The sequence below is a fragment of the Bombus vosnesenskii genome, unplaced genomic scaffold (genome assembly GCF_011952255.1).
Source record: "Bombus vosnesenskii isolate JDL3184/JDL3185 unplaced genomic scaffold, Bvos_JDL3184-5_v1.1 scf7180000016274, whole genome shotgun sequence".
NCBI classification, from domain to species: Eukaryota; Metazoa; Arthropoda; class Insecta; order Hymenoptera; family Apidae; genus Bombus; species Bombus vosnesenskii.
Genome location: NW_022884343.1, coordinates 3,893,459 through 3,910,851, shown reverse-complemented (window position 1 = coordinate 3,910,851; position 17,393 = coordinate 3,893,459). Strand labels below are relative to the sequence as shown.

At 36.6% G+C, this 17,393-nt stretch overlaps 1 protein-coding gene across 1 annotated transcript in view; it reads left to right on the top strand.

Moving 5' to 3' along the window:
* LOC117242415 overlaps positions 1 to 17,393 on the top strand; it is an 85,018-nt gene that overhangs the window by 47,511 nt on the left and 20,114 nt on the right. The window contains exon 5 of the mRNA XM_033509036.1: positions 1,606 to 1,834. Within this exon, the coding sequence (XP_033364927.1) occupies positions 1,606 to 1,834 (229 nt within the window). The remainder of the gene's footprint in view (positions 1 to 1,605; positions 1,835 to 17,393) is intronic.

Here is a 17,393-nt window from a genome sequence, read left to right as displayed (position 1 = left end):
TAAAGATGCAATTGTTCGCGATTTTTTGAAGAAGCAATTTGGAAATATAGAATTTTATTGAAACAAGAGAAACGAAAGCGTAAAACGAGAGAGACTTACGAATGTTTAAAAACCCTGTCACAAAATGGATTATTTTGTAATTTTCATTATAAAATGAAATGCTTTGATGAAAATGAAAGAAGAATTTATATTCGATATGTTGGATCTGCGTTACTTTGTGCTGTATTTAAAATAAACAGTGATTCGTATGAAATTATATGACGCACCTATGCACATCTCACCATATACTGACTCGTACTACTGAAATCCAGTAATATTCACGTTTCTCTTCATTTCCATCTGTCGAATGTAATTATTTTTAAAACTTCCATCTAAAAAGTGTCTCGATTAACAATTTTCTCCAATTCTACTCGAAAAGATATACAATCAACCCACGTTTTTCTGTATTCCTTCGGTTATTTTCCACTTAGTCGCATGCCTGTAATATTCAAAAATATCTCGAAGAATTTGTTCAAAATACGAATGAATTGTTATTGGTACGTGATTTCCACGGAATATCGAAAAATTTATTTCTTAAAACGAGAGCAAAATTAAAATACACGACAGTACGCGAATGTATGTATCGTAAGTGTAGAAACAAGTGGCAAACTAATTATCAGAAATAGATTAGAATCGTCTGTCGAAAAGCTTGGGTATGACGTATCGCAATAAAATACAGAATTCGCTTCTGTATTATTTGGAAGTACACGTAATATTTCTTTTGTCTTACTTTTATCAGAAGATACCAATTCTTTTACCGTGTTGCGTACGAAAAATCAAATATAAAAAAATGCAATAAATATAAAAATTCGACAAGTTGAAATCTTGTTACGAGGTTGAAAAAGAAAGTTTACAGTCGTTACAAGCTTTAATTCGTCCAATTTCCGTTGAAATCCTGTCAGCAAAATTCCAAACTATCGTTCTCTTAACTATGTTGCGTAACTTCGTAACAATAACGAATTAACAGGCTATTCGAGCAACTTGGAAATTATTCGATCTCCCCGCGCCATGGAATAATATTTTTAATTAGTCGGCTCGTTTCGTAATTGGGCCAGTGCAAATGGAAAATTAAAATTCTAGCTGTTCGTCTGCTGTTCAATTCTGGATAGACTCGACGGTCGTGTAATTCAATTTGTAACGGTTCAATGATAAAAAGTACAAAGATTATGATATAAAGGGAAGAAGGAGAACACAGTTTAGGTGTAGCTCGTTTATCAGAGGGAGAAGACTTGCTTGGCCAACTTGAAGAGCTTGGAATGAGTTTCTAGTTGCATTATACGCTCCGAGAATAGCCAAGGAATAACCGTGTTAGCGACAGAGTTGTATTATTTCGAGAAGTAAAGCATCCATCGCGTCTTTCGACGTCTAACTGCGTTTTACTTCAATTCTTAGGTTACGTTTATTCGATGTAATTTGGAATTTTTGCACGATGTTGATAAAATTAGTAAATCGACACATTATCGGCCAATGATTGTGAAACGATGAAATTGACGAATTGAATTATTCTCGATCCTAAGAAATAACGCGTAATGATTTTCTGACAAGGTATCGCTCCTTTGTTTCCAGAAAATTCAACTGAACGTTGCTCCTATCCATCATGGGTGGTGGACAATAAATTGTGGGTGGCTCTGGATCCGATAGCATCTCGACTACAGGCGTCGCCTTACAATCTGACGATTGTAAATCGACAGGAGACTCGTCTCGTGTGTCACTCCGTAGTCCCTCTTAACGATCGTCATGAGCATCCTGACAGAGAGAATCAGGTGCAGTACGTCGCCAAGGCTACTCTCGATTGGTAAGTTTCTCAGTCTTCAGTTCGTTAGTAAAAGTTACTTAAACTACGATTCGAACGTACAACGATATTTCAGCAAAAGATCTGGAATTTGATGTTCTGAAGCTTGATTGACAGAATAGAATTTAGGATTCATAATTTGGCACCCATGACTCGGATCAGTAACGTGGGACCCATCAACTAGGACCCAAAGTTTAAAGTCCAACGCACAATATTCATAAGAAGGTCGCGTAGAATATACAAAATCAGGAAGCATAGTCCATAGTCTAACGGTGAACTCTTCTTTTTATCAAAGTAATGCAATGATGTAGAGTTGTCTGTGTGCGAGCTTGGTCTATCGATCCATAGTAGTCTACGATTTGCTCCAACTTCACAACAGCAACAGATTGATCGTAATATTCGAAATGGAACGTGTAGTCCAATTTATCATGGAATCGTACACGGCAGTGTAACACGAATATCAGAAAAATTATAAAGATCCGCCAGCTCTCTAAAAGTTACTCTGAGATATATTGCATCGTTAATTCGAGAATGGTTAAGACGTGAAATTTATAGTGTTCTACTAAGCTATGATACACTGTGAAAGGGTTGAAACGGAAAATAAAATGCACAAACAACGCAACGAACAGTGGAACACAACGAGTAACAAAATACGAAAGAGACGTGAAAAGCATTCATCCGGAAGAGGTATCGTCATGGTTGTTCCGGCTGTAGCAACAAACAAACGCGTTCACAGACAAAAGCATCGGTGTCGAGGTTGTTGGCACGGCGTGTAATTATGACGGTATGTCGCGATAATCCTTTCATCGCATACCGAAGACGCTCGTGCGCGCATAAATAAACAGCTTGCGTCGGATTAAACAGAGATCCTACGGTTCGGCTGGTACACGTGTCGGAATGTCAATATATGTGACCCTGCACTCAACCACTCTCTTCTGGTTCAAGTACTGTGCAACCGTGTTCGCGCCACGTAACATATCGCTTTTAATCGTCCGTGCCCTGTCCCGTCTAACGGGTGTCCCATTATTTCCGGATCCAGTTGCTGTTTTCGTTGAAATGAGCGCACCGGAAAATTAGATCTCTCGTTTCTCTTTACTTTCTTTCTGTTGTTTCTCTTCTTCTTTTTGTATTGTATATCGTGTTCTTTTTTTCTTTTTTTTTTTTTAGTAAATTTGTCCTTTTTGATGGATTAAGATTGGGGTTAGACTGGAATCGATAATTCCTATCTTTATTCGATCGATGTTTCTCTGTATAACGCGTTAGTTCTAGTCTATGCGAAATCGATTCGTAGCGTTGGTCGAATTGAGTCTCCTCTTGAGCGAAATTCTTCGAATCTTCTGATCGTATCGGTCAGATTTTCGTAGCAAATTTTTTATCGTACTTCGTATTTTAACAAATTCAAATTTCATTGAACGCTTCTTCCTTAGAATTGCAACAAATAAAATTTATTTAATCCTCTGAAAATTCGCGAACCAAGTTGTTCGAGCCTACTGGAAGAAACTTGAGTAAATTCAAATTTCGTTTAAAACTTCTTCCTTGGAGTTCCAACAAATGATTCATAAATAAAATTCTTCAAATCTATCGAAGGGACAAATTCAAATTTCGCTTGAAATTCGCTCTTTAAAGTTGCAATATCAAAATCAATTGAAATAATGTGATATAAAAGTTGGAAGGTACTTTGTCTAAACCCTAAGTGAGAATATATGGTAAATTTGGAATAAAAGTTGAAAAATTGGTTCTTTAAGCTCTAAGTGAGAATAGATAGTAAATTTCCAATGAAAGTTGAAAAACGCGTTCTCGAAGCTTTAGGTGAGGATAAATGGCGAGTCTCGATTGAAACAAAAACCCATGTTCGAGTTTGTTCTGGCAAGTAGGTCATATATAGGAGCAGCGAGTAGTAAAGAACCGTATATGGTCAGACATCGGTTCTGTTCAAGCCGTGAATTAGTCTTCTCCCTCTTCTTTTCTTTTCTCCTTCCTTCACGTCGAAAAACTTAATGCTGGAAATTCCTCGAGCATCCGGAGATTATCCCTGCACCTCTACTTTGAGAAACTACTGCCGGGAAACAACTCTATTAGTAGATGGAAATCAATTCTCCTTAATCAGATAGCAAATTAAATTTCCATCGAACCGGACAATTGTGTTCTATTCTATACGTATACTTGCAAATCAGATACATTCGTATTTCTGAAATTAACAATTCATTCTAAAGAACATTTTCAGGAACTAAACATTCTAGTAGAAGCTCAAATTAGAAGACTTTGCCAGTATTCAGCCTCTACAATTCACAATCGATCTAAGAACTTCGCTTCAAGTTTGCCGAAGCAGCTACAAACGCGGAACAGACCAAAATTTTCACGTCTTTGTAGCGAAATATTCTCCTACAATTCGAAGTACAGAAAACGAAAAATCTACTAAAATCCAGCTAAGACTCTCAGGCCAAAGATTTTCACTATACCCAGCCCTTCATTTTCACGACCAATCCCGAAACAACCCGTTCCAAGATCCTGAAAACAATTTCAAACCACCCCAAAACTTTCATATTTTCTGTGTAATAAAATACTTTCTTAAAATTCTACACCGTGAATTTTTTTAGAAGATCGAAGGTCCGCCAAAATTCCGTTAAAATTCTCGATGCAAAGATTTTTACGATACTCGTTCGTTCGTTTTCAAAGACAACCGTAAGGGCGTGCCATTTCGAAATCCCCGAAACTACTATATCTCGACAATTTGCCACAATATCAAACTATTTCGAGGCAACGAACTGCGGATCACGGCAATATTCCATCGAAATCCTCTTTCTCATCTTCCCTCCTGCGAAAAATATGAATTCGCGGGAGAACAGCGCGTGGGATATAAAAGGATGGCCTTGAAAAGTGCCGGAAGAAACTCTCGCACGGTTCTCTAATAAAGTCGCGAGCTGGCGCGTAATCGCAGGCATATTAAAGCGCGAGGAGAGATCAGGCCGCGAAATAAGAAGGGGAAAATCCGGTGTCTGGATCCGTTCGAGCGATGGCTGACAGGATTTCAGAGGGATGAGACTCGCTCACAGTCGACCGAATATGTCGCGTCTCCTTTTGTTTCGAAGCTTATTAAATGGCTGGGCAATCGAAACGAACGAACAATCGAGGATAAAGGATCCAGGTATTGAATAATCGACGATTTTTATTCGGTACTGGAAATTTGTTAGACCAGAAGTTATTCGTAGACTGGAGTGGAAAATCTTTAACTAAATGCAATTGTATATAAAGAGTCGATAATGAGAGATCCGAAACATCCTGAGCCTATAGTCCTAGAGTCTAGAGCCTAGAACCTATAGAATTCATAGTTTGTAAGCCAAGATTCAAACTTGATGGGTGAAAATTCATGACACCAGTATTCGATTAGTATATGAACATTTGACTAGTAATATTTGAATTGATAGTATATTTAATATTTAAGTATTTGAGTTAGTAGCGGGCTACTAGTATTTGAATACTAGTATATTCCATTACTGTATTATTTTGTCTGAACGTTAGGATTCAGGTAGTATAAATCAATGTTGAAGTGCAGACAATGAAGTCGAAATATTGGAATTGAAAGACAGTAACCTATATAAATCATCGTGGCTGTTAATTAAAATCCAGAGTCAACATCACAATATCGTATCTCCTTTTGTCTCGCAGCTTATTAAATGGAGGATCGAAACGAACGATCTATAACGATGAATGGAATGGCTGCATTGTTGTAAGTGATGTAAAATTGAATTAGACCGCCTGTTACGACCGGCTGAGTGCAGGGGAATTGATGGTAATTAGGCTGCGACTGGATTCGATCGAGTCGTACCGTGGAAAAAAGGCTGCAGATGGGTGTTGATGTGAAAAATTGAGTTCCAGGGACCGCCACCACGATGGAAGCTACCGGGAAAGTGGGCTTTTTTTCACCAGGGTGGAGTCGCGCCAGATTTTATTTTGCTGCCGGTTCGAGTGCCCCGAAAATCGCGAATGAAAAGTATTGTGTGCACTTTATTGGGAATGTTTGCAGTCGATTTTTTCCGAATTTAGATTGATTTGTACGCAGAAATACTGACGGGTCTTTTGAAACTCGTCGAAAAAATTGCTCCGAAGTAATATTAAAGAAAATTCATTTTTCCATATCGTCTTTCTTTTATATAAAAAGTAATTTCTTGTATTGGGTAAATTGTTATTCAAGTAAAATTAGAAAATTGATAAAACTCCTATGGATAAAATAAATATCGATATAAATGTTTAATCATATTGCGATTTCGGTATATTTCTTGTTTTTGTTTGATTAATGTGCGGTTAGAGAAAAAGATTGGAAACTTTTTTAAATGGAAAAATTTAGATTACTGTGGCATGATAAAATTAATATTAATAAGATAAACTTAGGAAAATTGACGTAGACCTGTTTAAATCTGTTCTTAAATAAAATTACTCTTCAACAAAATGAATAATTGAGAAAAAGATTTTTCTGCGCATTAGTCAAAATTTATCGCCAGAAGAATATATTATTAATTAACTAATATAACTTTTTGCTATCTTACACACAAAATTACTATATAAAATTGTTTAAACATAGCAAATACCAAGAGATAAATTATTTAAAACGAAAGATGCTACGCCATGTGAATCGAACCCGGGAAATATTGTATAATTAAAGCACAATGAACACTAATATCGATATACAATTCCGAACAGAATATTCACTTGATCAAACGAAGACAAATACCAACCGAACGAAAGTTGATAATTCTGTTCCTCTTTTAATATTCCTCTCTCTCTCTCTCTCTCTCTCTCTCTCAGTAATGATTTATTCATATCGTAAATCGTTACTCATTATACAACACAATTAATTCGACTGTAACGCGCATAATTAATTCCCCCATCCCTATGCTATCAACGATTTTACGTAATGCAAACATCATTATTTCAATTAATCGTACGCGGAATTAATTAAACATCGAACGAATATATACTTGAGGAATATAATTAAAAAAAAGAGATGAAATTTGTTCGAATGTTAACTTGTATCGGGGTAAAATTTTCTTTCGCGTTTAAACTGTAATAGAACTTAAACGAACCTCTTCCTTACGACGAGCTTTCATCAAATTAAACACAACTTGCGTTTTCATCCCTTTGCACAGTTTTATATATCAGTTGGAATATTTTCAATTTCGTTTATACTTCGATCTTTGGTTTAATGTATCGAGAATATTTACTTTTTTACTGAGTTCGATAATTATTCGTCCCGTAATTTTAGTTTGTGTAATTTTATGCAATTAATATTTTGAAACTCCTTTCAATCATTTATAATGGTTGCAATCTTTCGATTGAATTTTTAATTGATCGATATAACCTTGTTATGTAATTGATCCAATATTAAAAACTGAAATACACTGAGAAGATTGAATACGAGCATATTTTTCCAAAGAGTTTCCGATTTTTTACTTGGACTTGAGTATTTCTTTCGATTCTTTCCAAAATTTTAAGTTCCAGACCAAATTTTTAATTGTTGGGTATAATCCTTTTAAAAGATTGTTGTTTTTTTCATGAAAAGTCGATTAAACGGTACAAAAGGCTTGTAGCAATTCTCCAATTTTTATCTAAATTTTTTCCTTCAAAATGCTTTCTTCAATTTTTTATAAAACTTCAATTTTCCAACTAACTTTTCATTTACTCCATATAACTTTTTAAAAACTGAATCTTTTATGAAAAATATCAATCAAATTGCAATAAAGGCTCCTAGAGGTTTCCCAATTCTATCTTAATTTTTACTGCCAAAATTCTTTCCCGATTCTTCGGAAAATTTCAATCTTTCAGTCCCTTGCTTCAACCGATTGATAGAATTCTTAAGAAAAATGTTCTTCTTTTCACGAATGATCAATCGTACGCGACTATAGGCTCGCATAAAATGTCGCGAAAAGCAAATGTAAATAAAAAGGACGTTTCACGAGAGGTTTATTTAGTTTGTTTAATCGCAACTCGACTTAACCCTGTTTTTCGAGCTATTTAAATGCCAGCCCTTGGGCTTTTCCCTCGAAACACTGCACTCTATAGGCACTCATTCACTGCTCGGACCTCTATTCAACCCTACTGATCCACTTTCACCCCCGCTACTCCTTTCAGAAGGGGATGAACACCGATACCCAGGTACATTCGTCGTGTTCACTAGGTTTCCGTTTCAAGAAATTTTACTGCTACTTCTGCAATCGTGCAAGTGTACATTGCGCAGCTTTTCAATACACGAATACTGTATTTTGTATAGTGGTTTTATGAATTTCGATAATTAAAGGTTGTTCAGTGAAGATCAATCAATTTTTAGAAATGAAAAGTCTCATGAAATTGAAATTTCAAGAATTTCTCGATAAGACCAAGTATTTAAGTCAATATTTAAGTATTATTACTACTTGAATACCAGCATCTTTAAATTATTGTTTGATGTAATACTCGAGTTAGTACGAGTTAGTATTTTCAGGTCGTATTAGTATTTCAGTGTTAATATATTTTATGTGTATTGGTATTTGAGTATTAATATATTTATGTTACTATTTGAGTATTGGCATGTCTGACTTAGTACCTGAATGTCAGTCTGTTTGAGTTACTATTTCAATGTTAATGTTAAATATTTGAAATGACATTAGACAAACCAAGGAAATCTTACAAATCCTTCGTCCTTTGCATAAAATAACATAATTCATCCCATTCGCGAAGAATGGTAAAGCAACAACAATCGCCAGTCAGTTTACCTTCGACAAAAAACTTTCTCCATTAACCCAAACTTAAGTGTTCTACCCTAAAGCTTCGCTCGATCCGCTATGATGCGTCTCAGGTGGACGTCGAAGTCTGTCGTGGTCGCGACTCGGTAATTACCGCGATGTCTCGAAAACGGGGCTATTTACAGATCGATTAAAACGTCAGCCAGTTGCTAAGTATTCCCGCCACGACGCCCCTGAAAAATGGTTTCCCGTCACGCCAACTTCATCCCCACTCCTGTATATAATAACCGCCAGGATGCAGCGCGATATCCTCGCGGTAAATTATTGCAAATTCACTTTTTTTTTCTTTCCAACTCTTTCCAGCGTCGTTCGTCTCGATTCTGAATCCTCTACTGGAAGATTTATCGATCTTTTATTGGCTATAGTTATCGATCGATTCTCCGCTACAAGCCTGCACCGTAATTTATGCAAAATGCTTGACGCTAATGAAGTACGTACTGCTTGTAATCTGTTCGGGATGGCCAGGTGCATTTAGTTGTTCTTCTCTTGACAACTTGGACAAGCCTTATCAACTTTTAGTTTTATTATGGATTTAGGGCGAAGTTGGAAAGGCGGGCCGCTTGAGAAGGTTTGAAGAAGTTGAAAGATATTGGATATAAAGATTTTTATTGTCCAATAGACTCACAAAAGTATTCGAATGCTTGTAGTACTTGGACCAGATTCTCAGAGATTCTGAAGACTCAAATACTCAAATTCTAAAATTGTCAAAATCCTAAGGGCACTAAACTTATTTCCCTCGCCCCTATTTTTCCATAGTCATTCTACACGTCGTTTCAAAATCGACGAACCCTAAGTTGGCGCGCCAAGTTCAAATATTCAAGTACTCAAATTCCGAAGGTACGAAGCTGTAAATCTCGCAGCCCCTTTTTGTCCACGATCATTTTACAAATAGTCCCAGGAGCAACTGGAACGATGAACCTTTGGTTAGCATGCAATTGTTAGAAGAGACACAGGCCCTAGTGAGTTTCACGGATGCGGATGCGACTGTGCGTTGATAAATATTCGGACGGCCATTGTACGGGACCGCCACGATCGATATTCAACTCGGCCATCTCCTTCCTTCGCGATATTTATGATCGTTGTTCCCTGTCCCTGACAGAGAATAGCATTCCTTCGCAACGCTGTGTACAAAGGAGCTTTCGTTTCTATGGCCACCGAATCTCGTCGCGGGAGACTTTGTTGAATCGGTTCCTCCGTTTGCTGCAAACTGCTTCTGCCTTTCGTTTTGCCCGCTCCATTTAAATGGGGACGAGTGGAACACTGTTTTGGGGTGTCTTTTAGGGTTGAAAAAGGAGTGTTATTTAGTGAGATTTCTTGAGAGATGGGATAATCGAATCGAGGTGAAATTTTGCAATTTGGAGTGAAAGATGGGAATGAAATTTAGCTTTGAGGGAATTTGAATATTTATAAAATTAGCATTTGTGATTCTTTGACATTTTTTAAAGTAGAATTTTGCTATACTATTTATAGTTTATTTTACTAAATAAAAATGAAACGTAGCAGTTTGCTAGTTCGAATTTTTCTATTGTTATTGTATACTACTTGTACGTATTTCAGAGGTTAGTCCGTTTTGTAAAATTCATTTTTCAAAGGCGTTGTTCTCCAAAATTATAAAAATTAAATTATTTCTTCCTCAAATCTAAATATTTCTGACGTTTTCTTTTCTTTTTAAATGAATTTTATAGAGTCATTTAAAGAAGAGTTTTCGTGTCATGAAAATTGATATTTTCTTCTCACCTCGGTATATTTCTATCGTCCTAGAATAAATTAATTCAATTTCTTTCGTATGATAAAATATTATCAAGGACTTCTCTATAAGAAGAATATTTCAAGACGTTTCTCCTCAATCTGTTTTTGAAAAATTCAAATGCACTGGAAATATCATAGAATGGATGTATATCATCTTTTTAACATTTCATAGAATACGATAAAAGATTCGATGAACTTGTGAAAATTGTTTTCTAGGAACGATACAAATTTATATAAAATTTTTAATTGGGCTAATATTAAAAATGAATTTTGCGTAATTTTCATCTTAATATACCGGGGGATGAAGTTAGACATTATTGAAATTGATTTTTGATCTGTAATTCATGCAATCGCATAAACAATTTATTGGTTATTCGCACCACTAGCCCCATAAAATGATTATACTCTAGAATTACATATGCATGTTATAAAATTTCCATCGAATCGATGGCAATTCTCTTTTTAAATATAATAAAATGATTAACTGTTTTGCAATTCAAAATTTCTGTCTCTGTAATAAAACAATTTTTATTTTTTACGCGCATCGATAAATAAGGTGAAAAACATATTGCAAACATAAATTAATTACGAGTTTACACGGTGTGTCGAGTTTGATCATAAAAATGTCTTAAAATGAATAATCTCACGCAGAAATTCTCATTTCCAGTATGAAAAAAATTTCCGGTTCACGAGTTTTTCGAAAATAGTCAGTTTCGTATTCTATGTGGAATTTTTATCGATCGAGCCCCACTCTTATGCCATGAATCTTGAACAACGACGGTGATTTGAAAAATACGTCTAATAAAGATAAATTAATTTACAAATGCAGAAATGCATAGAATGCGTATAACGCGCGAAAATATATGAAATGGAATATATTCGTTATAATAGTCGGTAGGTGAAAACGAACTTCTGCCACGTTCTTTATCATAAAAATCTAAATTTCCATCGATATCCACGACCTATTAACAAAGATCGAAAAATAACATGTGAAATCGTAGCTGAAAGATTTTCATCATTTTCCTGGCCGAGTGTCGAGGTTATTGAATTAAAAGAGGCAACGAGAGGTCAGCCAGTATAAATATTCCCGGGGCGAGATATCGATATGGCGGACTCGATCGCGAACCCGTTGGTTCGAGCCCTGTGGCTGGTGCAACAGGAGGGAGACGCGTTCTTATCGGCGAGAAACGTTCTTATCGCGACTGTATATCGAGTCGACGAGCATCGTGCGCTGCATAAAACTTTCGTTCGATTCGACGCGGCCACGAAACGGGAATCTATTTCTTGGAGAGGCCGCTTTCGACGTTGTTACGTGTACCACGCCGACTTCCGGTCCCGCCCCCGCCTTCAGACAACCAGGATAAACGTGTTGTTTCCCTCGTAAATCTTGTTCTTTTTATTCCCAAAACTTTCCCACGGTTTTACACGTTATTATACATTTTTCTATACTCCATATATTTTCCTAGTTTCTTTTTTTTTTTTTTTTTTTTTTGTTTGATAGTGTTTGGCTTCTGTGGAGAAGAATGAAAGGATTTTTGAAATTTTCTGAGCTATCGATGGTCGGTTTAATAGTACCTGTAACAATATTTTCTTTTTCAAACCTTCTAGCGCTTATTTTTCCATTTTTTTTTCCATTTTCGTAGCTCGCTTTGTAATTGAATACTTTTTTCGCTCTTTGTTACATGGAAAAGAGAGATAGGTTTTTGAAATCTTTTAGGGCATTGATGGGTAAGATAATTACCGGTTACGAATCAAGATTGCTTTAATAGTTATACAGTGCTTTCTACGATTCTTTTAGTGGTTCTTTTCTTTTTTTTTCATTTTTACACAATTCTATATTTTTTTATTTTTCTTTCGTATTTGAATAGTTCTTTCCGCTTATGCAGAAGAACTAAAAAAAGAAGGTTTCTGCAATTTCTAATATTTATGGGTAAGCCGACTATTGGTTACGAAAGAACCTTCGTTTCGTAGCGATAGAATATTTTTTTCAATTGCATATTAATCACTCATGCAAGTTAAAAGCTAAACGCACAAAAACGTAGAACTCGTGCAGAAGAAAATTACTCGAGCACTTAACAAACCAACAACAATGGAACAAGATTATTTCTTAAAGCGGCGAATCATTAAAGATTTTCGAGATGCAACTACTACGTCGACGATAAGAACGTGTCGCAAAGAAAGAACAGGGGGAAACGAGTTGACGAGTAAACAGATAATCGCGAGCTTCTTTCAAATGCTTTTACGATCGCTATATATTTTTATAGGATCGCCTGAAGGGAAACGCGCAAGCTGATTTCTAACAATGAGAAGCGCCACCTTTCCCTTCCTCTCGTATTTTACTTCTCTTTCTTCGCGTCAGAGGGCCATTAAGGTCGCGTACACGGAATAATAAAAAGGAACAGCGCGGTAACCAGCGGAAACCGCGAGAATAAATCCCTTTGAGAAATTTGCAATCGTGGCAAAGTTGCTGGCAGGTAATTCATTTGTGGTAATGAGAGAATTCCGTTGGATTTGCCGCGCAAAAAGTAGCGGAAGAACCCTTGCCTGATGAATGTCACTGTCTACGTACAATTACTCTCAATATCGAGAACAAATTCTTATTTACGTTCGCTTCTATCCGAAGCCACGAAAATACCAATAGAGCTGCATGGTTCTAGGGAATTTCTAGTTACTTTTGGATCGTGCATGTTTATGCAAGATGCTATTTTTATAGGGTATTGTAAAAGTTTATTTAAAAGTTGTATAGAGAGCGATGATCGTCGTTCGAGAATATTTAATATTAGAGAAGCTTTTCGTTTTAATACTTTCTACGTAGAAATTTGTTTTTTCAAGTAAGTAAAAGACCACTCGCAATATTATATGAACCGATCAAGCACAGAGACCGCACTCTATCCCGACCCTTCGCTTCCGCCATTTTCTAACATTTATCTCCGCGGTAACGCGCGACAGTGTCGCCAACCATACATTATTCTCGCCGATATCACGCTTGCCGCGAAAAAACATCTACGCTCGGGTATCGCGGACGAATTCATAAATCGATGAACGCCAACGGCAGAGCCTGTGCCGGATACTTGGAACGCGAGGCTACAAAGCCGCCGGATATATATCGAGGCAGCCTACAAAAACACCGGCGAATCCAACGGAACGCGGAGAAACTAAAAAAGAAAAGAAGAGCAGTAACAACGAACAAAGGGGAGGGGGCCGAGAGAAACAAAATCCCTATAGTACGATATGAAACAAAGTGGAACGAGGAAATCGCGCCTGTTTGCATCAGACACATGCTCAATTATGCTTAAAAAGCTACGTGTCACCATGCACATATACACACACTCCATCCTCGTTTAATTTCGTAGATGTTTCGCCCCGAAACGACAAAGAGAGGACTATTTACGGTCCAGCTGACTCATAACTCGCGTCCCCATCCTCCTTGCTTTTGATTCAATGGACCGAGGTGAAATGCATAAAAAGAAGCTTTGATCGAGTGCACGAGGTGTATGTATTGTATATGCGGCGGCGCTGCGTTTGAAACTGTCGAAGCCGGCTAGCCAGCTCTCGCTCTCGAGTTGGATCGTCCTGCAGCGTTTTAAAAAACCAGGGAAACGCCGGCTGGTTATTAGATCGCGACTACCACTCGACAACCCTGAAGGGTTTTATTGCAACCGTGCTGCCTCAAAGAACGCTTTTGATGGGCAGTCACGTCGGCCAGATGCGTTCGCGCAGGTAACGATGATTGGCCGGCGAAAAAAACAGTCGGTTCCACCGACACTGACCGCTTTTCGTTCGTGTAAATAGATTGCTCCGGCAAAAATCAGACGATTTCGGGGACAGGCTTTTCAACGGAAAAACGATAGTTTCACGGATAAACGCGATTGCAGGTTGCTGGAGGAGGATAGTGGAATGGGCGATTGTTGGCTGAGTATTTTGGTGAGGACATGTGTGAGTGACACATCGCTCTACCCTTTCGTCGAAACGTTTTTTTTTTTTGTTTGTTTGTTTCTACGTGAAGTTGCGATTGCGTTTTCTGGAGCGGAGCGCGGATTACATGGAAATTCAGTGGACCGGTTGTTTAAAGTGGGTGATGTTTAGGTAGTGTTTTAGGTTAGGATGTTGGTTCAATATGGATTCTTGTAGTAAAAGAATCGATTCGATGATTTGGTTTTAGGTTAGAATAGTAATCCACGCCAGATCTTATCGACTAATTAGATTATTGCATGATAAATGTCGTTTTTGCACTAGAAAAGGAGATTAGATGAAAAAATCATTTGTTTCCGTGTTGTTTAGTGACATTTTTAGGTTAGGATAGTAATTCATATTAGATTTTATCAACTAATGACGCTATTGCATGATAAATGTAGTTTTTATCGTAAAAGAGGGAGATTAGGAGAAAAATTCACTAGTTTGTTGCGCCGTTCTAAGCTTGAAAGATAATCCATGCTGGATTTTATCAGTTATTAGGTTAATTGTCGTGACAAATGTCATTTTTAAAATGAAACGTAACGATAACCGTAACTGACTTTTTATGAACCAACTGCAAAAAATGAAACTTTTTTATCGGAATAGGTAAATGTACAAAAGAAATTACTCTTGTCATTTATTCATATTCTAGTCCCTCAATCTAGTAAATTTTATTTCACCTTCATTACACCTCTTCTCAGCAAATAATACTTTGCTGTTAGTATCATGCTAAGAAATGGTCTTTCTCTCTGCAATCAACCCAATTTCATCTGGGGCATTTTTTTATGAACCCATAACTCGCTCTTATAGCATCCACTTTTTCCTAGGTATTCATCAAGCTTCTAATCTTCCTAGTGGAAAAGTGTCCAAGAGAGAATAATTCTCAGAAAATATCCTGACTTAACCGAACATTAAGAAAACACCGACAACGCTATAAAAGAACAAAGAATACGTAAAGAAGCGTAGATGTCGCCAATGGATGTCAAACCATGGCGACGCAAGTCTTTTCTTACTTAATATTCTTTAAATTACCATTGTTTTTACCCAAACCATATGAGGCTCGTAAATAAAAAGAAAACTACTGTTCTATATTTGAACTACATATTTACATATATTATTATAATAATAAATTCATAAAAGACATTTACTAGTGTTTGAACGCTTTCGTAAAATTTAATCCAATTTAATATTAGAATAGAATACAATTAAAATTTAGATTAAGGATCACGCATCGAAGGTCGCCACTTTTAGTGTAAACTTGACGTGCAATTTCCTTAGCGTCAACGTTGTCTACAAAATATCACTATCTAGTAATTTATCTATAGAAAGGCTGTTGCAAAACAGGCATGAACAGAAGCCGTGGATGCAACCATCGACGCGTTTAATTTTCACCTTGGTTGACCCGACTTTCATCTCTGTTTCCGTTTTAACTCATTGTTTCGTATCAATGCAATAATCATCCTTATGATATGCATACACAAAGCAGCCTTTATGAAAAGTAACAAGATTACAAATCTATTAATTGACATTCTTATTGTATTACAAAAATAATCATATTATTATCGTCAATACGGTACTAAAAATGATCGACCAATAAATGAACAGACTTCCGATTTAAGATTATATTTCTTTCTTTTTTTCCTCTTCTGAACAATTACTTGTTTGCAGCTGTATCATTATCCCACTGGCTTTGTGACATGTATAATACTAATAATAATAATAACAATACTGCGTTAGCTTATTTTTAATTGGAACTAGAGAAAACGGCGGGGAGACGCTCTAATTCGATCGATATATCGTATTCCGATACGTGTGTTCAATCTTGGAGTGGAATACGGGGCATCAGAGCCACCATTGTCGTTCATTTTTTTCTTTTTCTTTTTTTCTTTTTTGTCATCTAGCGATTCTTATTTTAGTCGACTTTACAGCATCGATTTCATGTGAAATTGCAAGAAAGAAACGGGATACATCGATATTTCCTTTGTTTCCTTTTGTCGCAAAATATTACGGGTTTTCTTATCTTTTCATTTTTTGGTTTCCCCCAAGTTGTTATAACATTATCTAGTTCTTTTTTAAATACGTTCTGCCTTCGATCCTTCGGCCCTTGTTTCATGTTCTTTAATACTCGCAATATGCCAGCTCCTATTTTGCAATTCTCTGCTTTATAGCTTTTCTCATCCCCCTATTCTGTTTCCCTCTTTGTTTTTCCCGTGCATACGTGTATGTGTATATTTTCCCTTTTTTTCCTATTTTTTGTTGTTTTGCTATCCATTGTGTGTACTCTGTATTTATTTTCGTGCGCGCTGTACTTTTCAATATTTTCTATGTAGCCGGCTCCTCCATGTTTTTCATCTCAGCAGCTTCCATTTTTCAATATTTGCGTGCTCTCGCCTTTTATTCCCCGGGCATCTCGTTTTTCCGCCGATATCTCTCGTCTTTCCTTTCTCACTTTTATGTTATTAAAATTAAGGAAACCGGTCGATACCATTAAACCTTTTAATATACTGTAATATATCGCAAAATGTCCCTAGAACCCTAGGGAATATTTAAGGATTATTTTCTAGAATGTTCCGCCACAAGCAGTATGCATTTTTGAACATGCATACCGTTTTTGAAAGTGATCTTTATATCATTTTGGAAAATTATCTTCGGTGAGTTATGCATCTAATAATAAATTCCAACTGTAATTTTTTACTAATATTATGGTAAATAAATTTATTTATATCATAGAATAATACAACCTGCGTGAAAACATTGAAGTAAATTTAGAACATTTGAATTTTGAGAAACAGGTTGGATAGACGTGTAGGTTTGAATTTTCTCGGGAGAGCTTTAAACATATCAGTCATACGAGTTTATATTGTAGGAGCTCATACCTCGTCATTAGAGATTCGTCAGCATCCCCAAATGGAATGGTATCATTCGGTAATAAGGATAATTTCGGTCTGTACTCGGTGTTGGCAGCGCTGCTAGTCGATTTCAGCGAATACCTGACGGAATGTTGGACATTCGTGGGATCGAGGATTATATCCAGCTTCGTCGGGTTTTCCAGGCTGTTCTATCGGGAAACATTCCAGATAGCT